Source organism: Hermetia illucens, chromosome 4, assembly GCF_905115235.1.
Source record: "Hermetia illucens chromosome 4, iHerIll2.2.curated.20191125, whole genome shotgun sequence".
Classification (NCBI taxonomy): Eukaryota; Metazoa; Arthropoda; class Insecta; order Diptera; family Stratiomyidae; genus Hermetia; species Hermetia illucens.
In genome coordinates this window covers 169817046-169838113 of record NC_051852.1, presented here as the reverse complement: position 1 = coordinate 169838113, position 21068 = coordinate 169817046, and the positions used below count along the sequence as shown (strand labels likewise).

Here is a 21068-nt window from a genome sequence, read left to right as displayed (position 1 = left end):
GCCGGTGGTAGGTCAGTGGGAGAATCCGTCGAGTACTCCCCGCAACATTGAGCAGCGAGTATTCAGAATGGTGTACTTCTGCATGGTTTGAACCAGACTATGCGAAAGTCCCAGGACATCAAGGGAAGCCGTCAGGGATTTAGGTACAATACCTGTAGCTGACAATATTATGGGAACTACAACCACCCGCTCGAGACGCCAAATTACTTTGATTTCCCGAGACAATGGCTCATAGTTCACCTTCTTCTCCACGTATTTCCGTCCAATGTTACTATTATGGGGGATAGCAACATCAATAATATACACGGAGCGACCCGTCTTGTCAACTAACAGTACGTCAGGCTTATTGTGTGCGGTATGGCGATCAGTCAGAACTTGCCGGTCCCAATACATGCTGTAAGCAGAACTATCAAGTACTGCTTGCGGCTCATATCGGTAAACCGGACATGTTCCCGTGATCAGCCCATGCTTATATGCAAGGTTTTGATGGATAACCTTACATACAGCATTATGCCTGGTGATGTATTGCACCGGTGCCATAACAGTACAGCCAGAAATGAGATGGTCCAACGTCTCTAACGCCGAACCACACATTCTGCACTGGTCGTTCTCCACCCGTTCTTTCATGATGAGCTTTTTATAAGCTCGGGTGGCGACCACGCCATCCTGAATGGCACACATAAACCCCTCCGTCTCAGCAAAGAGCTCCCCAGCACACAGCCATCTGTTCGACAGATGCAAATCGACAAATGGCTGCCAAAGACAATTCACGTGTTTACCGTGCATTGCCTTCGACTTCCATTCATCGATCCGCTCTTGGTCCGACTTCACCCCACTCAGAGGATTGAAAGATCGATCCTTCAAGTTAAGTGGAGTCAGTCCACAGTCTGCCTTACAGACAGCCGCATGCAAGGGAGTCGCCTGCTCTTTACTGTAAAAATAAGCGCGCAGCGAATCGACTTGGCGATGATGTTGTGCCGCCACGTCAACCACGCCCCTACCTCCGATGTCACGAGGCAGGTTCATCCGCTCCACGGCAGACTTTGGGTGATGCATTCGGAATTTGGACATAGTTGTCCGTATCCGCCGCTGGACGTTTTCCAGGTCGGTCTTCGTCCACGGCAATATTCCGAATGCATAAGCCAGTGAAGGGATAGCGAATACATTCAACGCGCTTATTTTATTCTTCCCCGAGAGATGCGATTTCAGCACCAGCTTTACACGTCGCAGGAATTCGGACAGCAGAGCTTCCTTCAGATCACCAACTCGAGCATGGGTTCCTTGCAGAATTCCTAGGTACTTGTAGAAGTCTGTCTCGGTCATAGCTTCGATGTGGAGGTCACCAATGCTATGTCCGGCATGTGGCTCGTGATGACCTTTGCGAATGGCTTGGATTCGACATTTGTCTAATCCAAACTCCATCCGAATATCACGGCTGAACATGTCTATTATTCGCAACAGACTTCTAAGATGGTTGTCAGTACCAGCATACAGCTTGATGTCATCTAGGTACATCAAGTGTGTCAGTTCGCACTTAGCACGTAGGCCATATTTTATTGCAAAACCATGCCCTCTAGCATCATTCAGTAGCCATGAAAGAGGGTTCAGTGCCATACAAAACCAAAGAGGACTCAATGAATCCCCCTGGAAGATGCCCCTCCGAATACGGATGGGCTCTGAGGTATTAGCACCCTCAGATGTACGGACTGATAAGGTGGTATGCCACCCTTCCATGACTGTCGCCAAAAACTTTATTAGTTTCGGATCAATGCGATACAGATGTAGGATATCGATCAGCCAGGTATGCGGAACGCTGTCGAAAGCCTTGGCATAATCGATAAAGCAACTGAAAAGGTTTCTCTAGCCTCTAGTTGCTTGTCCTACAACTACCGAGTCGATAATGAGTTGCTCTTTGCAACCCCTTGACCCAACTCGGCTGCCCCTCTGCTCCTCGGACAGAATGTTGTTGGTCTCGAGGTGCGCATTGATCCTTCCACTAATAATGAACGTGATGAATTTGTAGAGGGTTGGTAAGCAAGTGATCGGCCTTGTGTCTGCGGGGTCCTGCACCGTGTCCTTCTTAGGGATAAGGTAGGTAATCGCCGCAGTGAGGAAAGGTAGAAATTCCTCCGGCCGACTCATGACCTCATTTATACTGCGTGCCAACCGACTGTGTACGCTGGTAAATTTCTTATACCAGAAATTCTGCACCCGATCCAGACCTGGGCCCCTCCAGTTCTTCGAGATGTTTATGGCTCGTCGAACTTCCTCTTCGGTAACATCCGCGAAATTCATGTCAGGTGTATTGGCATGGCGGGTGCCTTCGGCGCTGATCCACTCAGCATGCTCAGCATGCTGGGCAGGTAACCCCCAAAGTCCACCCCAGTTATTATTGCCGCCTGCCGCCGTGAGATAGGACCCCAGAAAATGAGTTCTGAAAAGCAGGTATACTCTGCCCTCCTCATTCTTAGTAAATGCCCCATTTTCCTCCTATGCCTTTGTAAAGCCTGGTTGCCTCTGTGATTTGTTCGATCCCTTCAAGGAATTCCCTGAGGCTGTTCCGTTTTGCTTCCCTGATCGCGCTGCTATACGCAGTCAGTGCATTTTTGGTACCTCGGCCAGTCCACGGTTTGTTTTGCCCGGCTGAAGAGTTGTCGTACCTCTGTTTTTATTGTGGTTTCCAGCACTGTTTATAGTTCCAGTCCCAAACTTCGTGATGGTTCTTGGCATCGCAGCCGAGGAGAAGTGGTAATGCCCTCTTCTCACAGTACTTCACCAGTTTAGCGACTAGCTCCAGTGGAATCCAGATGTCGTCTCCTGGGAAGTAACCCAATGCCAGGACTGCCTCTCAAGTGCTCTTTCCCGCTTCCAGTGAGACTTAGATAGCCAAAGAGTCAAGAACTCTGTAAGGCATATATACTTTAAATTACGTTTAAGAATTATGCAAGCTCATAGTTTTTCACAAGAGGAGTCCCAAATTACCTTGCAGACCGCGAATCTGCACCCGGGACATCCAGGACCCCTGAGCCGGCACTGTTCCAATGTTCTCTTTGCAACTTGCCCTTGCAATTACTACAGATGTGGAAGTTTATCTGGGCTATCTTAGTGCTGGCAATTCGCTGCGTTATTGTTTGGAGCTCTTCTCCACTGTCGGAGTATCACGCTCCTCCTCCGACATAGTCCTCGAAGATATAAGTTTAGGTCGTCCAGCTTCTGCTCTCCACTGAGCAGCAGGTCTATTTCCCTGGCTGATGCAATCCTTTCCGCCTCTAGGGCTTCCGAGGCTTCTTCGGGGACCTCGGCATGCTTTCCATTTGGTGTCTCCTCCCTGTGAAATAGATGTTGCTTCAAGTTAAAGTTCAGTCCGTTAATTAATTTAAATACCCCTTTTTTCAGCCCGCCTACAACTTCGGGAAATATAGACCATTGGACCTGCCTTGAAGGCACAGATAAAAATAAGGCAAATATTTCTATCTGCCAACCCACCAATGCCATAAGTCAAAGTAAATATAATCCAGTCGAGGATTAATGCAGCCATTGACTAACTCATCACTTCACTTCGATCAGCGCTCTTGCCACAACATTAACAAGTTTCCTAGCAAAATAAACTGCCCAAATTAACTCAATTGCCACAACAAAAATAACAACAACACTTCTCTCCGATCAACAAATTCAGATACTTAACAGTCCTCCTTCTTTCCTAGTTTTTGACTCAATGCCAAGATCACGCTCAAGGCGAACGTTTTCGAATATTTTCACCACCACGTCATGAAGCGAGTGGAGCAGAAATGCAACTTCCGAACATCATCTTTCACTGTCAGCTTAAATGGAGCGTTTGGAATCCAATTAATCGAATCAATGTTCCAATCAATCTTGACATGATCGTCAGATATAAGTTGCAAAATATGATATTATGTGGCCTGGCGCCCAACTGTTACGTTCGCTCGTTTGATTCAGAGATTTCACACATTTGTGATGATATCAACTAGCGTCGGGAAACATTCCGAGCATATTGTGTGTAATTAATCCTTGAGGAATGTTGAATGTTGGTATTTAGTGGAGATACATGTCGTTGATTTGCCACAAATCAAATGAGAGTCCCAGATAATGTTGTGTGAGAATCTTAGGCTTCAGAAACCTAATATGAAGTTGATACTTTGGAGACCATTCTAATCCAAAAAGATCTAGATTCTCCTTTCAATACCAATATCGATACAACCACTGTAGCTAAACAACCTTAGAACATTATCTTCCATAAGCACATGCGTAATATGATAGTATCTTTTTCAAAGGCCTCGCCAACTAAAGCCAGGGTCATTATCAACTGTCGCCTGTCAGTACAGTCAGTACAGTATCTGTAATACTATAACGAAGTCATGACTGACGACAAACGAGAAGAACTAGAAGATACACACTATGTGCGTATGAATGTTGTGTGTATCTTTTCCTTGACAAATGTCGCTTCATCGAATCTGTGCGTGCGATCAATCTTTTCGTACAATGAAAACAGTAAACAGAAAATTGTGGTATTTTAAATCGTTTAGATTTTCATCATTTTCTTATATTAACTTTCAAAAGTGTAAATATTACATTTTGTGTTAATATGACGCATTATCTTATCTGAGTATTAACTTACCTGTTTTCATTTTTTTCCACAGAGTTGGTATTATGTTCAATGCGAGATAGTCCACGGCATACAATTAATAAGTAAGTACATAGTATATATATATAAACAGGATTTCGTAATTTAAGAGGGTTTTTTTTATGGATGGAGGTGGAAATCTTAGAAAGACGCTGTTGCGCCAGGTTGCAGCAGTGTGTGGGAATCGCACTCACTAAAACCACCCTCACTCTTCCGCCCCTCCCCGCGGGACCACCGTGAAGTATTACTTTGCGGGGAAGGCTCTGGTTCGCTATACAAGCTCGTCCAACTCGCGTCTCCGTCGCGCCGCCTTCCGAGCTCGATCCAACTCCAGGAGTTTTGTCTGCACCACGGCTACTGCCTCATTTACCGCCATCCAACTTTCCTCCGACTTCAGCATCTCTTCCACCAGGTTGGAGGGCTCGATGTCCGCCCCCAAGATGCTGTTCAACCTCCTTTTATGTTGCAGAAATCTGGGACAGTGGAACATAACGTGCTCCGAGCCCTTGGATGTAGCACCACATTCAGGACAGTTGGGAGACTCGTCCAACTCGAACCGATGCAAGTACTTCCTATAGCCACCGTGTCCCGTAAGGAACTGTGTCAGGTGATAATTCAATTCTCCGTGCTTTCGGTCGACCCATTTCTCGATACACGGGATCAATGTATGGGTCCACCAGCCCTTGTCGGAGTTATCCCACCGTTGTTGCCACTTGCCACACAACTCTCTCCTGATGGCTTTTCAGAAATCCGCATTCACCTCGGCTGGATTTGCCTTACGTTTTTCGTAGAGCCAGTGTGCCTCGCTCGCTAGAAGATCTATAGGGATCATTCGTCGACGCCGTTCTGAATGCGCTGCACACCCTTAGCGCAATTGGCCGGTATGCCAAACTTATCTTCCTCCGGTTGACAGCGTGGTTCAACGCTCCCGCCCAGACAGGGGCCGCGTATAGCAAGCTCGCAAGCCTACCAAGTTCAACTTTCGTAAGGCGAACTTCGAAGGTCTGAACTCAGCCCTGGCGTCAATCAACTGGGTCCCCATGCTCTCTCCATTTACATGTGATCAAGCACTCAACACTTTCTATACCATATTATCTGATCTTCTTCCTTGTTACGTTCCCTCCTCTCCTAAGTGCTTACGCTCTCACCCCGTCTGGTTCACCACTGAAATTCACAAAAAACTACGTCAAAAACAGACTGCGAGAAAGAAGTTCCTGTCTTCTAGAAACGTTGCTGACTTAGTTTTTTTCAAATCCCTTCGTTCCTCGGTCAAATCTTTAGTACGTAAGTCCAGACACGAATATTTGTCCAGCGTGGAAGACTCACTAAAGCGCGGAAATCTGAAACCTTTCTGGTCCCACATTCGCAACTCCCGCTGCCCCGCCCAGTTATCCCCTCCGTCCATTAAATTCTCTGGCTTCTCTGCTAACTCCCCCCAACGATCTTGTGATTTACTCTGCCGCTACTTTTCGTCAATCTATGTTCCTCCTCCTTCCTCCGAATCCCTCCAGATAGTGGATGTAGCCTGCCCCGCATCGCCTACCATTCCCCTTCTTACCCCTATCCTTGTCGAATACCTCATTAGCGAACTTGATGCCAAGGTCAGACCTGGCTACGATGGTCTTCCAAACCTCTTTTTGATCAAAACTGGTAAGTCCATCTCCCTTCCCCTATCTCTTATTTTCAACAAAAGCCTTGAAGAGAATCATTTGCCCAGCTTGTGGAAAGAGGCTCTCATTATCCCCATTCACAAAAGTGACGATCGTTCGCTTGCCGAGAATTACCGCCCCATTTCCCTCCTCTCCTCCTGTTCCAAAATCCTGGAAAGATATGTCAGCGACTGGTTGTCCGCCCACTTTGGCCAACACATAGTGAAAGAACAACACGGCTTCGTTAAACGTAGGTCCACTGTCTCCAACCTGCTTGACTTTACCAACCTTGTCGCCAAATGTCTAAATTCACGGCAAGAAGTGCATACCATTTACACTGACTTCGCGAAAGCCTTCGACACTGTAAATCACAAGATACTTCTATCCAAACTCTCGTCCCTAAACGTTCCCATACCACTTGTTTTATGGCTTCCCTCTTACCTTTCCAACCGATTCTGCCGCGTCTCTTTTGACGGCTGTACTTCCCCCTTCTTCTCCCCCTCTTCTCGCGTCCCACAGGGGTCGATTCTGGGTCCTTTGCTATTTTTATTTTTTATTAACGACCTTCCTTCCCTCCTTACTTGTCCCTGTTTGCTCTATGCAGACGACCTTAAGCTGTTTTCCGCTATATCGTCGCCTATGGACTGTGTTTCCCTTCAGAATAAACTGGACACTCTGGTTCGTTGGTGCTCGACTAATGGTCCAACCCTCCTTAGCTCTCTTCAATTCCCTTGTGAGGAATACCCTCGAGTATTGCTCCGTGATCTGGTCACCCACTCGTAACTGTGATTGTCTTGCCCTTGAAAATGTGCAACGTAAATTCACCCGTTCTCTCTTCTTTAAGAAAAGCTTCCCTCGTGTGGATTACCCCTCCCGCCTCCGCTTTCTAAGCCTTCCCTTCCTACAACAGCGTAGATCCTATCTGGATCTATGCACATTCTTTAAACTTTCCTCGGGCCTGATGGACTGCTCCGCCGCTGACAAGATCACCTGCCGTCCTGCGTCTTATAACACACGTAACGCAGATATTTTCAACGTGCCCTTCGCGGAGCTCGAAGTCTATTTTCATTCCCCGATTCCCAGGCTTTGCCGAAATTATAATGCAAAACAGCTTGGTCCTTTTAACTTCCCTACTTTAAGTAGTTTTAAACGTAGGAAAAATTTTTTGCTTTCTCCTCCTCCTGAGGACAATAATTAATTGGAATTCTTTCTGTTTGTTGTCCGTTAATTAAATAAATAAATAAATAAGATCGACCTCACCACTCCCGCGATCAGTAGCCTGCGACTATACTTCGGCCCTCCCACGTTAGGCGTCATCCTTGCAAGGGATGAGCTGGCATTTGCTGCCTTCTCTCGCGCATAATCCAAGTGTCCCTTGAAACTCAGCTTGGTATCGATCATCACCCCCAGGTATTTGACAACTGATTTTGAAACGACTTCACGATTACCAACCTGGATGGTAACCGTGTTGTTCTTCCTACGGTTGGTAATGAGGACCGCCTCCGTCTTTTCGTCCGCCAGGTCTAGCTTGGTCATTCGTAACCATGACTTGATGGTATGAATGGCTTCATTTGCATAAAACTCCACACCCTCGGGATGCTTTGCAATTGCAACTACCGCCAGATCGTCCGCAAAACCAATCAGCGTTGTCTCCTCCGGCACGCGTAGGCATTTATTTAAGAGGGTTAGGGAGCACAAACACACGTTGAGCTATTTCAAAGGCGAGTCTCTTTTAAAATTCATGATTCGCTCTCAAAATATGTGAACTCAGTCATAACATTAGAACAACCAACCACCTTTTAGGCGACTAATCTTTCAATTTATTCAGGACCGTTACATCCTGCTTTCGTGAACTTTTTTTTATCATCATCATTGTGGCACTACAGCCCGATGTCGGGCCCCTAGCCGCCTAGATCATTGTCCTCCAATTATTTCGGTCACATAAGCGCGTCCTTCAATCTTGGAAGTCCAGTAGTTGCTCGGCGTCTTATATATTGTGTTCTCGGTCTTCCTCGTAGTCTCGCTCCGTCGACACGGCCTCAGTACATAACCCTTTTAGGCATGCGATCGTTATTCATTCGTTCGAAATGCCCTGCCGAATGAAAGCGTTGTATTAGGTTGTTGCACATGAAATGGCCGATTTGGCAATCAAGTGAAATTAGTTATGGTTTTGCTGTATCAAACCACCACCAGTTGTCGCTGTTGGTGTCGGATAATGAAGTATAGATACTCCCACGTTTAATCAAGGAGTCATCTCAGTTTTGACCATCGTTGTGAGAATAGTGAATAAAAAGAAAAAAAGGATGGAAAAGAGCCAAGAACGTATACTTTTTCTGTATGAATTCAAACTTGGTCATAAAGTCACACGGCGGTATTTCGAAAAAAATCCGGCCATTCGCCGTAAACCTTCAAAGTGAGCCACGTAGACATCCAGGACCATCGATTGACAATGACGAGCTGCGTTTGCTAGTTGAATCCGGCACACGTCAGTCTGTGAGAGAGATTGCACAGAAACTGAGCGTATACTATCCGACAGTTTCCCGGCACTTGCAACAACTTGAAAAGGTGGAAAAGCTCGACAAATAGGTTCCACATGCAATTTTCAGTTCTGTACTCTCCCGCAACAGAAGCGATCACTTTTTGTACAGAATAGTGACATGTGATGAAAAGTGGATATTATACGACAATCGTCGCCGATCAGCGCAATGGCTAGATGCTGATGGGCGACCGAAGCATATGCCGAAACCGAGCCTCCATCCGAAGAAGGTAATGGTGACTGTTTGGTGGCCTACAGCTGGAGTTGCCCACTATTTTTTTTTTTTGGCACCTGGAGAAACGATAAACACATAGAAATACTGCGCCCAAATCGAGGAAATGCACCAAAAATTGAGTATTCAACGGCCGAGATTGGTCAACAGAGATGGTGTGATACTCCTTCACGACAAAGCACGACCTCATGTATCCAGAACAACGGTTCAAAATTTGAACGAATTGCAGTATTAGACTCTGCCTCATCCACCATATTCACCGGACCTTTTTTAAGCATTTGGATCATTTTTTTGGCGGAAGAGCAATTTAGGAGTGAAGAGGCCATCAAAATTTCCATCGACGAGTTTATCAACACCCGAAAATTGGACTTCTACGAAACTGCCACACATGCTCTTGTATCTCGCTGGGAGGAGTGTTTTGAATCGACTGGGACCTATTTTAATTAATTAAATAAATTTTTATGAGTTTTACAGTCGTTTCAAATTTTAGTACCAAATCGGCCATTTCATGTGCAACAACCTAATAGTTTATCGAATTTTGAGACTTCTAGCTCATCGTGCAGTTCATACAACTCATGGTTGCACCGAATGCACCATCCTTCACGGTCGCGAATCCGAAGATTTGCGAAGGACTTTCCTTTTCAATGTGTTTAGCCTATTTTCGGAGGCTTGGGTTAGGGTTCAGGTTTCACACCTATAGCATAGGACTGGTTGTATAATTATTTTGTATACGCGGGGCTTCATGTTTCTGTGCACATGCTTCGACTTCATTATGGAAAGGACCGTAAAGAAAGTCTTATTCGTCGCTTGAACTCGTCAGTCTCATTGGTGTCCCTTGACAGCCTACTATCAGATATATTAAGCTGTCTACGAATTCGATGTTGAGGTCCCCTAGGTTCATGCTCGAATAAGTTGGCGTCCTATTTCTTGATTGCATCATTATTTTCGTTTTGTCTTCATTGATGAGTAGTCCAACTTCTTTGGCAACAGTGTCAAGAGTATGCAGAAGTTCCTCTTCGTCGGTCAAATCTCGACCCATGATGTTGATGTCATCTGCGCACGCTAACAATTGTGTTGACTTAATCAGTAGCGTCTCGCTGGTGTTGGTATCCATTGCTCGGATAACGTATTCCATTGCTAGACTGAAGAGCGTCGACGCCAGTTCATCGCCCTGCTTCAAACCAGTACGTGTTTCAAAAGAATCCGTCAACTTGTTCTGTGAGATGGAGTTGGTCACACTTATCTTCGTCAATCGTACTAGTTTAGCTGGTATACCAAATTGCAACATTATGTTGTACAGTACTCCAGGATCTATAGTGTCGTATGGCTGCTGGAGTTCGACAAAGATTTGATACACATCAACGTTGTATTCCCAGCAGTTTTGCAGGATCTGTTTAACGGTCGGAAATGGTCGCCAATGAATCGTTCAGCGTATAGTCTTATTCTATTCTCCAGAATTTTCGTCAGCGTTTTATAGGAAGAACAGATTAGTGAAATGCCTCCATAGTTTTCACAACATAATCTATTTCCCTATTTGTGGATGGGATAGATGATGCCCTTAAGCCAGTCGTCTAGGATCTGCTTGCCCTCCCAGATTTGGTGGACCGCCTTTAGAAGACCTGTTCTACCGGATTTTAGCAGCTCGGCTGGAATCGCGTCTGCGCCCGGCGCTTTGTTTGATTTCAGTGTTCGCACGGCGAAATCACCTTTTTCTGCTGTCGGAGGATGTGGGGCCAAGATCAGCAATACCTCCATAGATTTGGACTGCTTGTACGGGGGCGCCAGGTGCCGAATTCAGAAGCTCTCCAAAATATGACGCCCAGTGTTTGCTGATGCTGTCAGCATCGCTGATGATTTTTCCATCCTTGGCCTTGCAGGAGTTCTGAGTTCATAACCGTTCTTAATTGTATTCACTAGTTTATATGCTTGCCTGGTACTTCTATTAGCTAGGTCTTCATTAATGTTCAGTAACTATTGGTCAAAATATTTCCATTTCTTATGTCTAAAAATTCCACTCGAAATTCGCCGTAGCTCGTCTAATTTGGCTCTGGTTGCTCGTTGAATATACTTTCTGTAGGCTTCGTTCTTTGCCTCGAATGATATTCTGCATTCATCGTCAAACCAGTCAATTCGCGTTCACCAGGATTGGCATCACACGACTTTCTCTGCGACTTCCCTGGTGGTACCTTTAAGTTTTCCCCAGAACCCGTGTACATCTGTGTTGTTGATATCGTATAGCATAGGTAATGGGTTTTCCTCCAGGGCGGCTGTATATGCCTACGCCTTACCATCGCTCAGGAGTTCAACAGCCGCCAAGATTCTGGTAGTGTTGATTCCCGATTGGTACACAGAAGATATTCTGCATCGATATGTTACGTTGCCTGCACCAAGTGATGGTTTGAATCGCAGTTTGCACCTCTATAGGATCGCACATCCAATACACTGGACGCCCATCTTTTACCAATGAGGACGTGATCAATTGACGGTATATGTTTGTGAATACGCCGGTTCGGGAAGCATGTGGAGCTTACGGCAATATATCTACTAATGGTGACGTCAATTAATGGTTGACCGCTATGATTGTATTCCGAGTCTGAGTCCTCCAATGGTTCCTCGGTGCTAGTTTTCGTTTCCGATTTTCGCATTAAAATTCCCAGTATTTTGACATCGTTTGCTGGGAGTAAGTCAAACAGTGTCTCCAAGTTCACATAAAACTCGTTTTTCACTGCATCTTCCTTGACGATTTTATATAGCGTCAGTTTGGTTTTGATACCTAGACCTACCCTCTTACGATGGAGAAAGTTAACTCTAATCAATTCTGACCACTGTGGTCTCGACTTTGAGCTTAAAGCATCTAGCGTTCTTGTGGATGGATCTAGAACCAACGTATCTGGATTTTCTCCAAAAGATACAGTCTTATGTTTTTGCCTCGTTCATTTATATTCCCCATTTCTGATAGTAAATGCAGAGAAGTGTAGGGTATCACTTCAGCTGCCTCGTTGGCACGGAGGTCTGAAGAATGGACTAATATATCACCGGGGAATTGACTCAGCTCAATGCCGATTTCAGGGGGCAGAACATTAGCCGTGAAAATATTATACAGGATTGGACCAGAGACGGACCCTTGCGGAACTCCAGACGTTACTGGTAAGAGATCGGACATTTCATTTCTGAAGCTAATATAGAAGAATATGTCTTCGAAAAACTCATACCAACTTTTATGATCCAGATAGAGAGCTGACTTTCAATTAATTTCTAAATGACTCCGTTTACCCACACGGAATCAAAGACGCAGCCAAGGTCTTAAATTTTTACAGAGCACATAGACTCTAGAGTAGAAACGAAAGTCTTCTCCCCCATTAGCCCCTTGATCGCTTTGCAGAACGTATTCTTGCTAGTCGTCCTCGGACCTAATTTAACGACACCCTTCGTTTCCTTTACGAAAGATACTTTTGCTCCATAATCTTCGAGTTTCATCTTGTAGCGGACTTCCACCGGCTTAATAAGCAGGGACGTCAGTCTAGTTCTTCTTCGTTTCCTCGTCTTTTCTGTTACTTGTTTTCTATTTGTAGCGTCCTTGTCTTTGGACTTGTCTATCTTTGCCTTCTTTTTTGGGACTTGGTACCTATGTACTTGGATAAAATTTCCGTTACTCTTTCCACTTTCTCCCCAGTTCGCTTTGCAGTGAGCTACTTGCGATCCGTTTGGCGCTTGCAGTGTTCTCAGCGGAAAGTGCGGCTGTTTCTGCTTTCAGCGCGTTTTCCGCAGCTGCCCATTTTCACCTGTGGAAAGGGATGCTGTCCAGTAGTTCCCCATGTTCCATCAGCCGATGTTCTTCAGGAGCAACGTTACCGACGGCATAAGCTTCACCATTGTCGTGCATTTCTTGATGAGTCTTTTCTCGTCTCGTCTAGCTAGGATAGTCGACTGTACTTGCACTGTGCTCATGTCCGAATCCAGATAGTTCGATCTAGTGATTTTGACGAGGCTTTTTTCCGGAACAAAGACACTGCAGGGTGTTGGAGTTGTCGTCTCCGCACCGGCAGCCCCCTCACTTTCTAAGGCTTTGTCATTATTTCCTACGTCTTCGCTTATCGCTGCGGTAAGCGACGGATTTTTATGCTACACCCAAACGCAGTCAGCTCTTCATACTTCTCTGATGTTTTGTCGATTTTTTAAGTTCTTTATCTTTATTCTCCATGGGAACCAGCGTACCGTGTGCAAGGAGCGGGGCGCAATCAGAAACGGATGTACCCTTAGAGACAATGAGACTGGGGTAGGGGCCCTAGTTCCCTCAGGCCCGATCTGAGCTTAGCTGATCCCGAAACTTACGGAAGGATCAGCATGTGGCGGCACGTCGAACCTAGGCACCATTATGAATTCGCCCCCGCTGTTGCATTCAGTGGCCGCAGAAACAGCTGACGGACTCACATACGAATGGAGTGACAAAATATTAACAATGGCATTTGTCAACATTCTCATTTACACTATAGTCCTGTCCGCCGACCGACAAAAAGTGATAACACTAATGTGTATTAAACTAATTTGAAATGATTTAGTTTTGAGTATAAATTTCAAATAATTAGAAGGGAGTTTTAGTCTCGCGTCATAGTTTATCATTAACTCCACTGAAGAAGAGGAGATCGGGGTCCTCAGAGCACCGTGGAAAACCTTACTTCAGGAAATAAATAATTAACTACCACTTTGCAGAACTAGGCTCACATCAATTCCGAGGACTCCCAGTGTTCCCGATGTGAGAGACAAAAAAGAGAGAAACGTTCTCAAGGCTACTACTTATGACGTCGGTATAGTACCAGCTAGGGGATCAAAATTACTTACTCGGACACCTCGAGGACGTCACTCCCCGTATCATGAGCGACCCGTTAAAGACCACTGACGGCTCCAGAATGTAAGAAAAGAGGGAGACTCACAATTCTTGTACTAACCTTTTTTTCCTTCCGCTTCCACCATTGAATGAAATTAAACGGATCACGATTTTCGATGATGATTCCTGGGTCGCTGCTGCTAGACCCTGTTGGTGTCCTTGGTCTTACTATGGTTGGTTCGGCTGCAGATACTTGGTGGCTGTTCGCGCTAGAATTCAGACTCTGCACGAAGCTGGTTATTCTTATGTCTGAGCTCCATGATTTCCTGGATGATGAAATCCTTGCAGTCCGCCCGCTTATATGGCATCTTCAATTCCTCTACCAATGGTATTGGAAACGAAATTTTTCTCCTCGCTGGAGCCGCCTCTTTTTTCCGGTGCTTGAAGCCGCAAAACGAATGTAGTGAAACCATAAACACAAATTTGCTCATTAAACGTTCAATAGCTCTTGTATCTGGGCGATTTCACCGACCATAATTGGGAGTTAATGTTAGAAGTAATAAATGAGAAAATTCGACTCCCCAAAAGAGAGAAAAGATATTGATTTCTTTTGAAGATTTAAGCCGAACTTTAACTGATGCCGGAGTCCTTGAACAACAATGAAGGAAATATGATCAAGAACGGATTCTGGGTTGTCCAGCATTGTTTATAGTATTACAGCGTCATTCGAGACAACTGGCCGCATGCTAATAGGTCACCTTCTTTGCAAATCGTGCTTGTAACGCTTCTATTTTTAAAACGTGAACTAATCAGGTGAAGCATGAGATCATCCAGGCGTAGTTTCGTCAACTCATTAACAAATGCCACCGGGAATTGCATTAATTGCAATAATGTCTTTTCAAACACTTCAGATGACATTATCCCAGTAGTAAAATAAGCAAGTTAAAGCCATTTAATTTGTCATGTACCAAACAATGCAGTCCGTTAGTGAATATGCTAATTCTATTGTTTCTATTAAAATGAATTGAATTTATTCCGAACAACAAAAGTACCCTCAACACATTAGGCCACCAATTAGTATCAGCGTAATTGATTGGCACCCAACATGTGCTGAATGATGTAGTAATCACAATGACAACGTGTTGGACACACTCCTGAAATGGCGTATCTATTACCCATGCAAATCTGCATATAAGCAATCTAAGGCAATTTAAGCTGTAAGATATATGGTTCGGAGAATAAAATGCTAGTTGCACTATTATCGTTATTTATTACCACAGATATCTAGTTACATGTTCCGCTTTTCAATAAATAAATTTATCTTATTTAGTGTCAATATTCCCCTTCTGTCGACACTTATTGTAGTCTAGATTTTTTGCTTGTTCTTTACGATTATTTAATTCAGAAGCTAATCTCACTTCCCTTTTCACCGGCATTCCAATCTTCAAACCAGTTTGGGGTACGACAAGTGGATGTTAAGAATAAGGACCTTGGTTTAGTCAAGCATTCAATATTCATACCTGATATATTGCCTTAATAAATGGGATTTTGAAATGGGGGAGGAAACAGGAGGATTTCGCAGAGATAAATTTCAGCTTTCTTTCTAGAACTATAATTTTAAATTTTTCGTACGTTGCCTATGCCAAAAATACACAGCGTCTGGTCTATATCGAATGAAAATAAATTATTTCTCTTAGCAAGACAAATGCATCAATTCACGTCATAATGAAAAAAATCACTTTATTCTGCCTTCAGATGCGAAAGCTGGGATGATCTTAACTCGGTCGTAAAATCAAATTTATCTGTTAAGAAAAAAGCACCAGAACTGCATATTAATTAGCCACGAGCTTGCCGTATTTTGTGCAGAACATCAACGCGTCACTAGCTGTTTTGATATAAATTAAGAATGCAATATAAAAGATGAACAATGAGTTAAATATGAGAAAGGCTACTCGTTGGGGGTATTCATTATTCGACACTTGCACTTGAATGCAATTTGTTGTTGAAGCTTTTAATTACGATACGATGCAATGTCTAAGAATGACTTTTCTTGGACTCATTTTCACGATGACCTAGTAGAAAAATGAATCTAGTGGTGATGATAAAGCGCTTAATTTACATACTTTATAGAAATTCAAAACCTTTTCGTCGGCAGTGTTAGCAAAATTTGTCAGAGAACCAGAAGGGCAGACCTAAGTTATCCGCGCTAATAGACTCCCCACCTTATTTTCACTAATGACGGAAATCAGTTCTTTGGTGCAATCTAACAAAACACTTAAAGACTGTTTTTGTAAAAAAACTGTGTTTGAAATTATCAGCATTTTAAATTTCAACCAAATTCAAACAGACTGGAAGGCCGGCTCCATGTTGTGAGACGTCACAACTCGAGCCAAAAAAGTTCAGTAACCCGGCAGCTGACAGTTGCTCATAAAAATAAAAAACTGTCAAAATTAATTTTCCCCGTGAAATGCCAAAGGAGACAATGAAATATTGTTTCGTGCCATTCTGCACAAATAACTCCACAAAACCCCCGCAGAAAGTAGATTTTCGGAAGAAGTGGATCGCCGTTGTCCGACATCTTTGGAGTCAGGTTTAAATTGTGAGGATCATTTCAATGAGAGTTAACATTTTTTAAACTTTAACTCCAATCTTAATTGATAATATACGATTGCGTTAGAATTTTTTGTCACTATTATTCAAATTCAAATCAAGTCACAAGAGCACTTCTCACTTCTCTCCCGGACAATATTCAACGTGCCCAAGGTTCGAATCCCACAAACCCATTTTTTTGCTGCCCAAGAACCTTTCAGTAACGTATGTTTTATCGCCGCTCAGGTAAAAATGTCAGAATTTGCTATGCTTTGCTTGTTACTTATTATTACTGCCGAAACATAAAGTAAATTGAAGGTTCGTCCATTCACGCATCACGCAATTTGCCACTTTCCTCTTACAAACTGATTGGTTACTTGAAAACTAAAAAGTAACAAGCAATAAACCGGACGCCTTCACGTAAATAAAATGCACTCTATGACGTCACATGAAGTGTCAGTCAATCACCACGTTTTCTTTTCCGCCTTGTGAGAATTTAATTTTTAAACCAAATGAGCGTTCCGAATCGTTCCTTTTTAAAGGATATGGTGATTTGGAAGGTGAAAATACTATTTCGGCATGAAAACATATAGTCATTTCCTAACGCAGCGTGTCTATTGGCGACTGTTGATCGTACAAGTCCAGGTGAAGATGAAACATGAAGAGATTCGTTCGACATTAATCCTTTCTTAATGACGTGAAAAAAATGCAAACGGAAACCTGCACCAAAAAGGAAACTTCGTCGCCCGATTTAGGTAACCAAAAATAGTTTTTAGTGCGTTTTGACTCTAAATCATATATATTTCTGGAATTTATTGCCCTTCCTAAGGTTTTATGTAAAACAAAACCTTATTAGAATCGATTCGATGTCTGTCTGTCCGTCTGCCTTTTTTTAACTGGGGAAAATTCATCATGGATACGCATCTGGAATCTAGGACATGTATGCCGGACTTTTATCGACTAAAACCTCCCATATTCCCCCCCACTCTCCCCATGGGACCACCGTTCTGGTATTGCTTCGCGGGGCTGTTCACTCTAAATAAGTTGCTACCGCTTTGCGTGGCGTTAATTGCAGTAGTTTCTCTTCTATGCCTCCGCTGCGCATCTGTTTCTTTTTGCTAGTGGATCCCTTTCACCATTGCAACTACGGCATCCCATGCCGTATTTGATTACACCATGTAGCTTACCAGGTATTTGGTTCTGTTTCAAGGTTTCTCCTTGAGCTTTTAAATCTTGGGCAGGTGAAGAAAACATGTTCTGCATCTTCAGGTACACCTTCACACGTAGGATAATCGGGCGATTCATCGAGATCGAACCTATAGAAGTACTTCTTGTACCCACCCTGTCCGGTTAAGAATTGAGTCAGATCGAACCTCATCTCACCGTGGTTCCATACAGTCTACATACTTATGTTTGTAAGCCTGTATGTCCACCGGCCATTTTTCACCCGGTCCTGTTTATCATGCAGCCAACATTATACAGGAATTAGAAAGCGAGTCTGAACAAGCAAAGTGAGCGAATGCTTGTTTACATTCGCTTCCTAATTCTGCTACAAACGGCTTGCCTCATCGGCTAGAATATCCGTTGGGATCATCCCCGTAATCACGCATGCTACCCCATAAGATGTTGTTCGGTTGACGCAACATGTTCGAAGAACGCTTAGCCCATATGCAGCTTGAAGCTATCCGCGATTTTCTTCGATTTTTACCGCCGACGCCTACACTGGTGGTGGTGACGACTCGAAATCGTCGGCTATGTTTCGAGTCGCTTATATTTGGCAGCATACTTACCAGTGTTGAACTGATAGTCACCGCTTTCTGTCCAGTAAAGTGGGGTTGAAAGCTCAGCTTGAAGTCGAATGTTACTCCTAGGTATTTCAGCGATGGCTGAGAGCTGACAACATGCAACATGCACGATGCAAATTTCAACAATTTTCTGTTTCCACCGCTTTGCAAGGAGCACCAACTCCATCTTGTGTTTGGCAAGCTCCAGCCCGAAGTTTTTAAGCCAAGACTTGATCGTCCGTTTAGTTTCCTTCGCATAAATCTCTACTTCGTCGGGGTGATTGGATGTTTTCACCAGTCCAACGTCATCTGCGAATCCAACGATAACGGTTTGCTTAGTTACTGGGAGCCGCCCATAATAGAGAACAACAGAACAGTCCGCTGCGGAACCTCGATGTTCCGTTGAAGGTCGTCGCAATCCCCCATTTTGTATTTGCCTAACTCGCGGAGGGATCGCGGGTAGGATCTGCTTTAACCCTTCGTAAAAGATCAGCATAGAACATACCCTCTTTTAGCGTTTTTACCAGCGCTTCCTGGCAGTTTCCTTTCGCAATCAATCTCCCTGCTTCACATCGCCTCCTCCTTGATTTAACCAGAGTCCAACTTGAACTCAGACCCCTTTAGTTCTTGGCTCCTTTTACCACAGCATTAACCGATATTTTGACATGGGATACTTGCTTTTTTCTCTTTTGTACCTGTTGGTGTACGTTCGAATCGCCAACGGGTTCCCTGACACACTTTTGAGTTTCGTGCCTTGGCAGCGAAACGATCTTCCGAAGCCGGGTTTCAGCCAGATCCTTTCTGTTTGAGTTACGCTATTTGCCGTCGACTCCTTTGACAGTGTTAGGAAACCATTGTCGCGTTCCACACGGGCTTTGTTATAAGAAGCTCGTATAGCCCGCACCTGATTTTTGATGGCGTGGTGCACATTATTCCTTGGGTTGACATCCATCAGCTGTATAATTAGCGAACCTAACCTAGTGAACTCATTCATTTTGGATGAATTTGCGCTGGTGTTGTTTATGTTGTCGCATGTTGACCGTATTATTTCAAACGACTTGGTAACGAGACCGAAAATTAAATTTAAAATTGAATATAAAATCTTTCAGAGTTCAAAACAAACAGGACCCAACTGAGATAGGGAAGGCCTGAAAATAGTCCGCCAGCTATGGAAAGCCAATATATTATCTAGGTACCCAAGAAAGTATAATAGTTCTGACCCGAACTATGAACTGCGAATCACCAATACACGCCGGGATATACTGGTAGTGCCCGGAGCCGTTGACAACTCCTTGCTGACGTCGATGGGGTGATGTGAGCCTAGCTCTCCCAAGGTGGTAGTGTTAGCGTGTATCAGGGACCAGCCGCTTTGGGACCTTGGTTGGGTAGTATGAATTGAATCGGTATTAGTAGACCGCGTTGCCCTAAGCGAGCGCTCATCCGTCCGTGAGTTCCGGGATCAGGTAAGCATAGATCAGGCCTCAGGATATTGGGGTAGAGGGTTTGTCCCCGAGGGTCGACCTGGTCCTGACTATTGCGACTCGCTCCCTTACTTGCAATGTGTTGGTAAAACTTAAATGACGAATAAAGAAAATATAAATGAAGAAATAGTAGGAATGGAAGCGTGTTGGCTACGTTTGGACGCAGCACGAAAGTACGACGCTCGCCCCAGCGTCCAGCGAAGGATGCAACAAGGGCTGAAATGCACGCCGAGACATCGGGATGCACAAACAGAGAAGAAGGCTCGCAAAGTGATGCGGTACCTACTACGGAGACGGCAACCCGAACAGTACCATGAAGTGCTGCTGTCGTGGAAAGAGGCACAGTGGAAATTACTGAAATTGATCAGATTGCTTCGCATAGAAGCGCGCTGTCCCCTATTCTTGCGAATGCCGAAAAGAAAAGGCTTATCAAGAAATGCACAGCAGTTGTGACGCGCATGTGGTCTGCGACGCCTCTCCAGGAAAGCATCAGCAAAGGGGACAAAAGCGGGCTGATGGAGCTGGATGAGCTCTTGGACGGAATTTCGTTGCACGTAACAGAGGGAACTGGGAAAAACAAAAAGAGGAGACTCCACTTAGGTACTCTTCAGGGCTCAAAAAAGAAGCAGGAAAGAGACAAGAAGCAACAACACGCCACGCCATCAGAAAAAACCTCTGCCTAAAATTAAGGTGGATACGAAGATGGAACACCAAAAGAGAAAGTGGGGAGACGAAGGGAAACTAGAACGCCAGCTGGTCGAATTAGGCCTGAGGGAAACAGATATAGGTACGTTATTTGAAGCAGTCAAGGGGTTACTGGAAGAGAAAGTCTTGGTTTCTAGCCTAGAGCCTACGTGCTCTGTGGAAATCCCAGACCTTCACTGTCTTACGGAGAACCAATATTATACTCGACTATATACCGACAGTATGGAAGGGATGGGACCTTCCAAGTAAATTCAGAGAGAAACCAAAACCCAAGTTACAGTACTGGGCAAATCAGTTTAGTCACGTTATTCGCGCTAACGAGAATTCACTTGCCAAAAATGGTCTGAGAATTGAAGTCGATGGTAAGCGACAAAAGGCCAGCCGAAACAAAGGTGGCTTGAAACGCTGGATGGGGATTTGAAAGTCTCGCGATTGCACTCCGATCAGGCATTGGATAGAACCAAATGGCGAAACCGATCCTGATGAGCCGACCCCGCTTGTGAAAGGGACAAAGACAAAGTAGGGGCAAATAAGTTTGACCTTCTTTCTTGCTAAACTTTAGAAAAACTGGTAGAGAAGCACACGAAGGAGGGGTTGATATACCCTCAATACCTCAACCAGCAGT

The 21068-nt window shown here is 44.4% G+C and overlaps 1 protein-coding gene across 1 annotated transcript in view; it reads left to right on the top strand.

Moving 5' to 3' along the window:
* Positions 1-21068, top strand: part of LOC119655708 — a 69708-nt gene that overhangs the window by 28735 nt on the left and 19905 nt on the right. The window contains exon 2 of the mRNA XM_038061729.1: positions 4659-4707. Coding sequence (XP_037917657.1) covers positions 4659-4707 — 49 coding nt within the window. The remainder of the gene's footprint in view (positions 1-4658; positions 4708-21068) is intronic.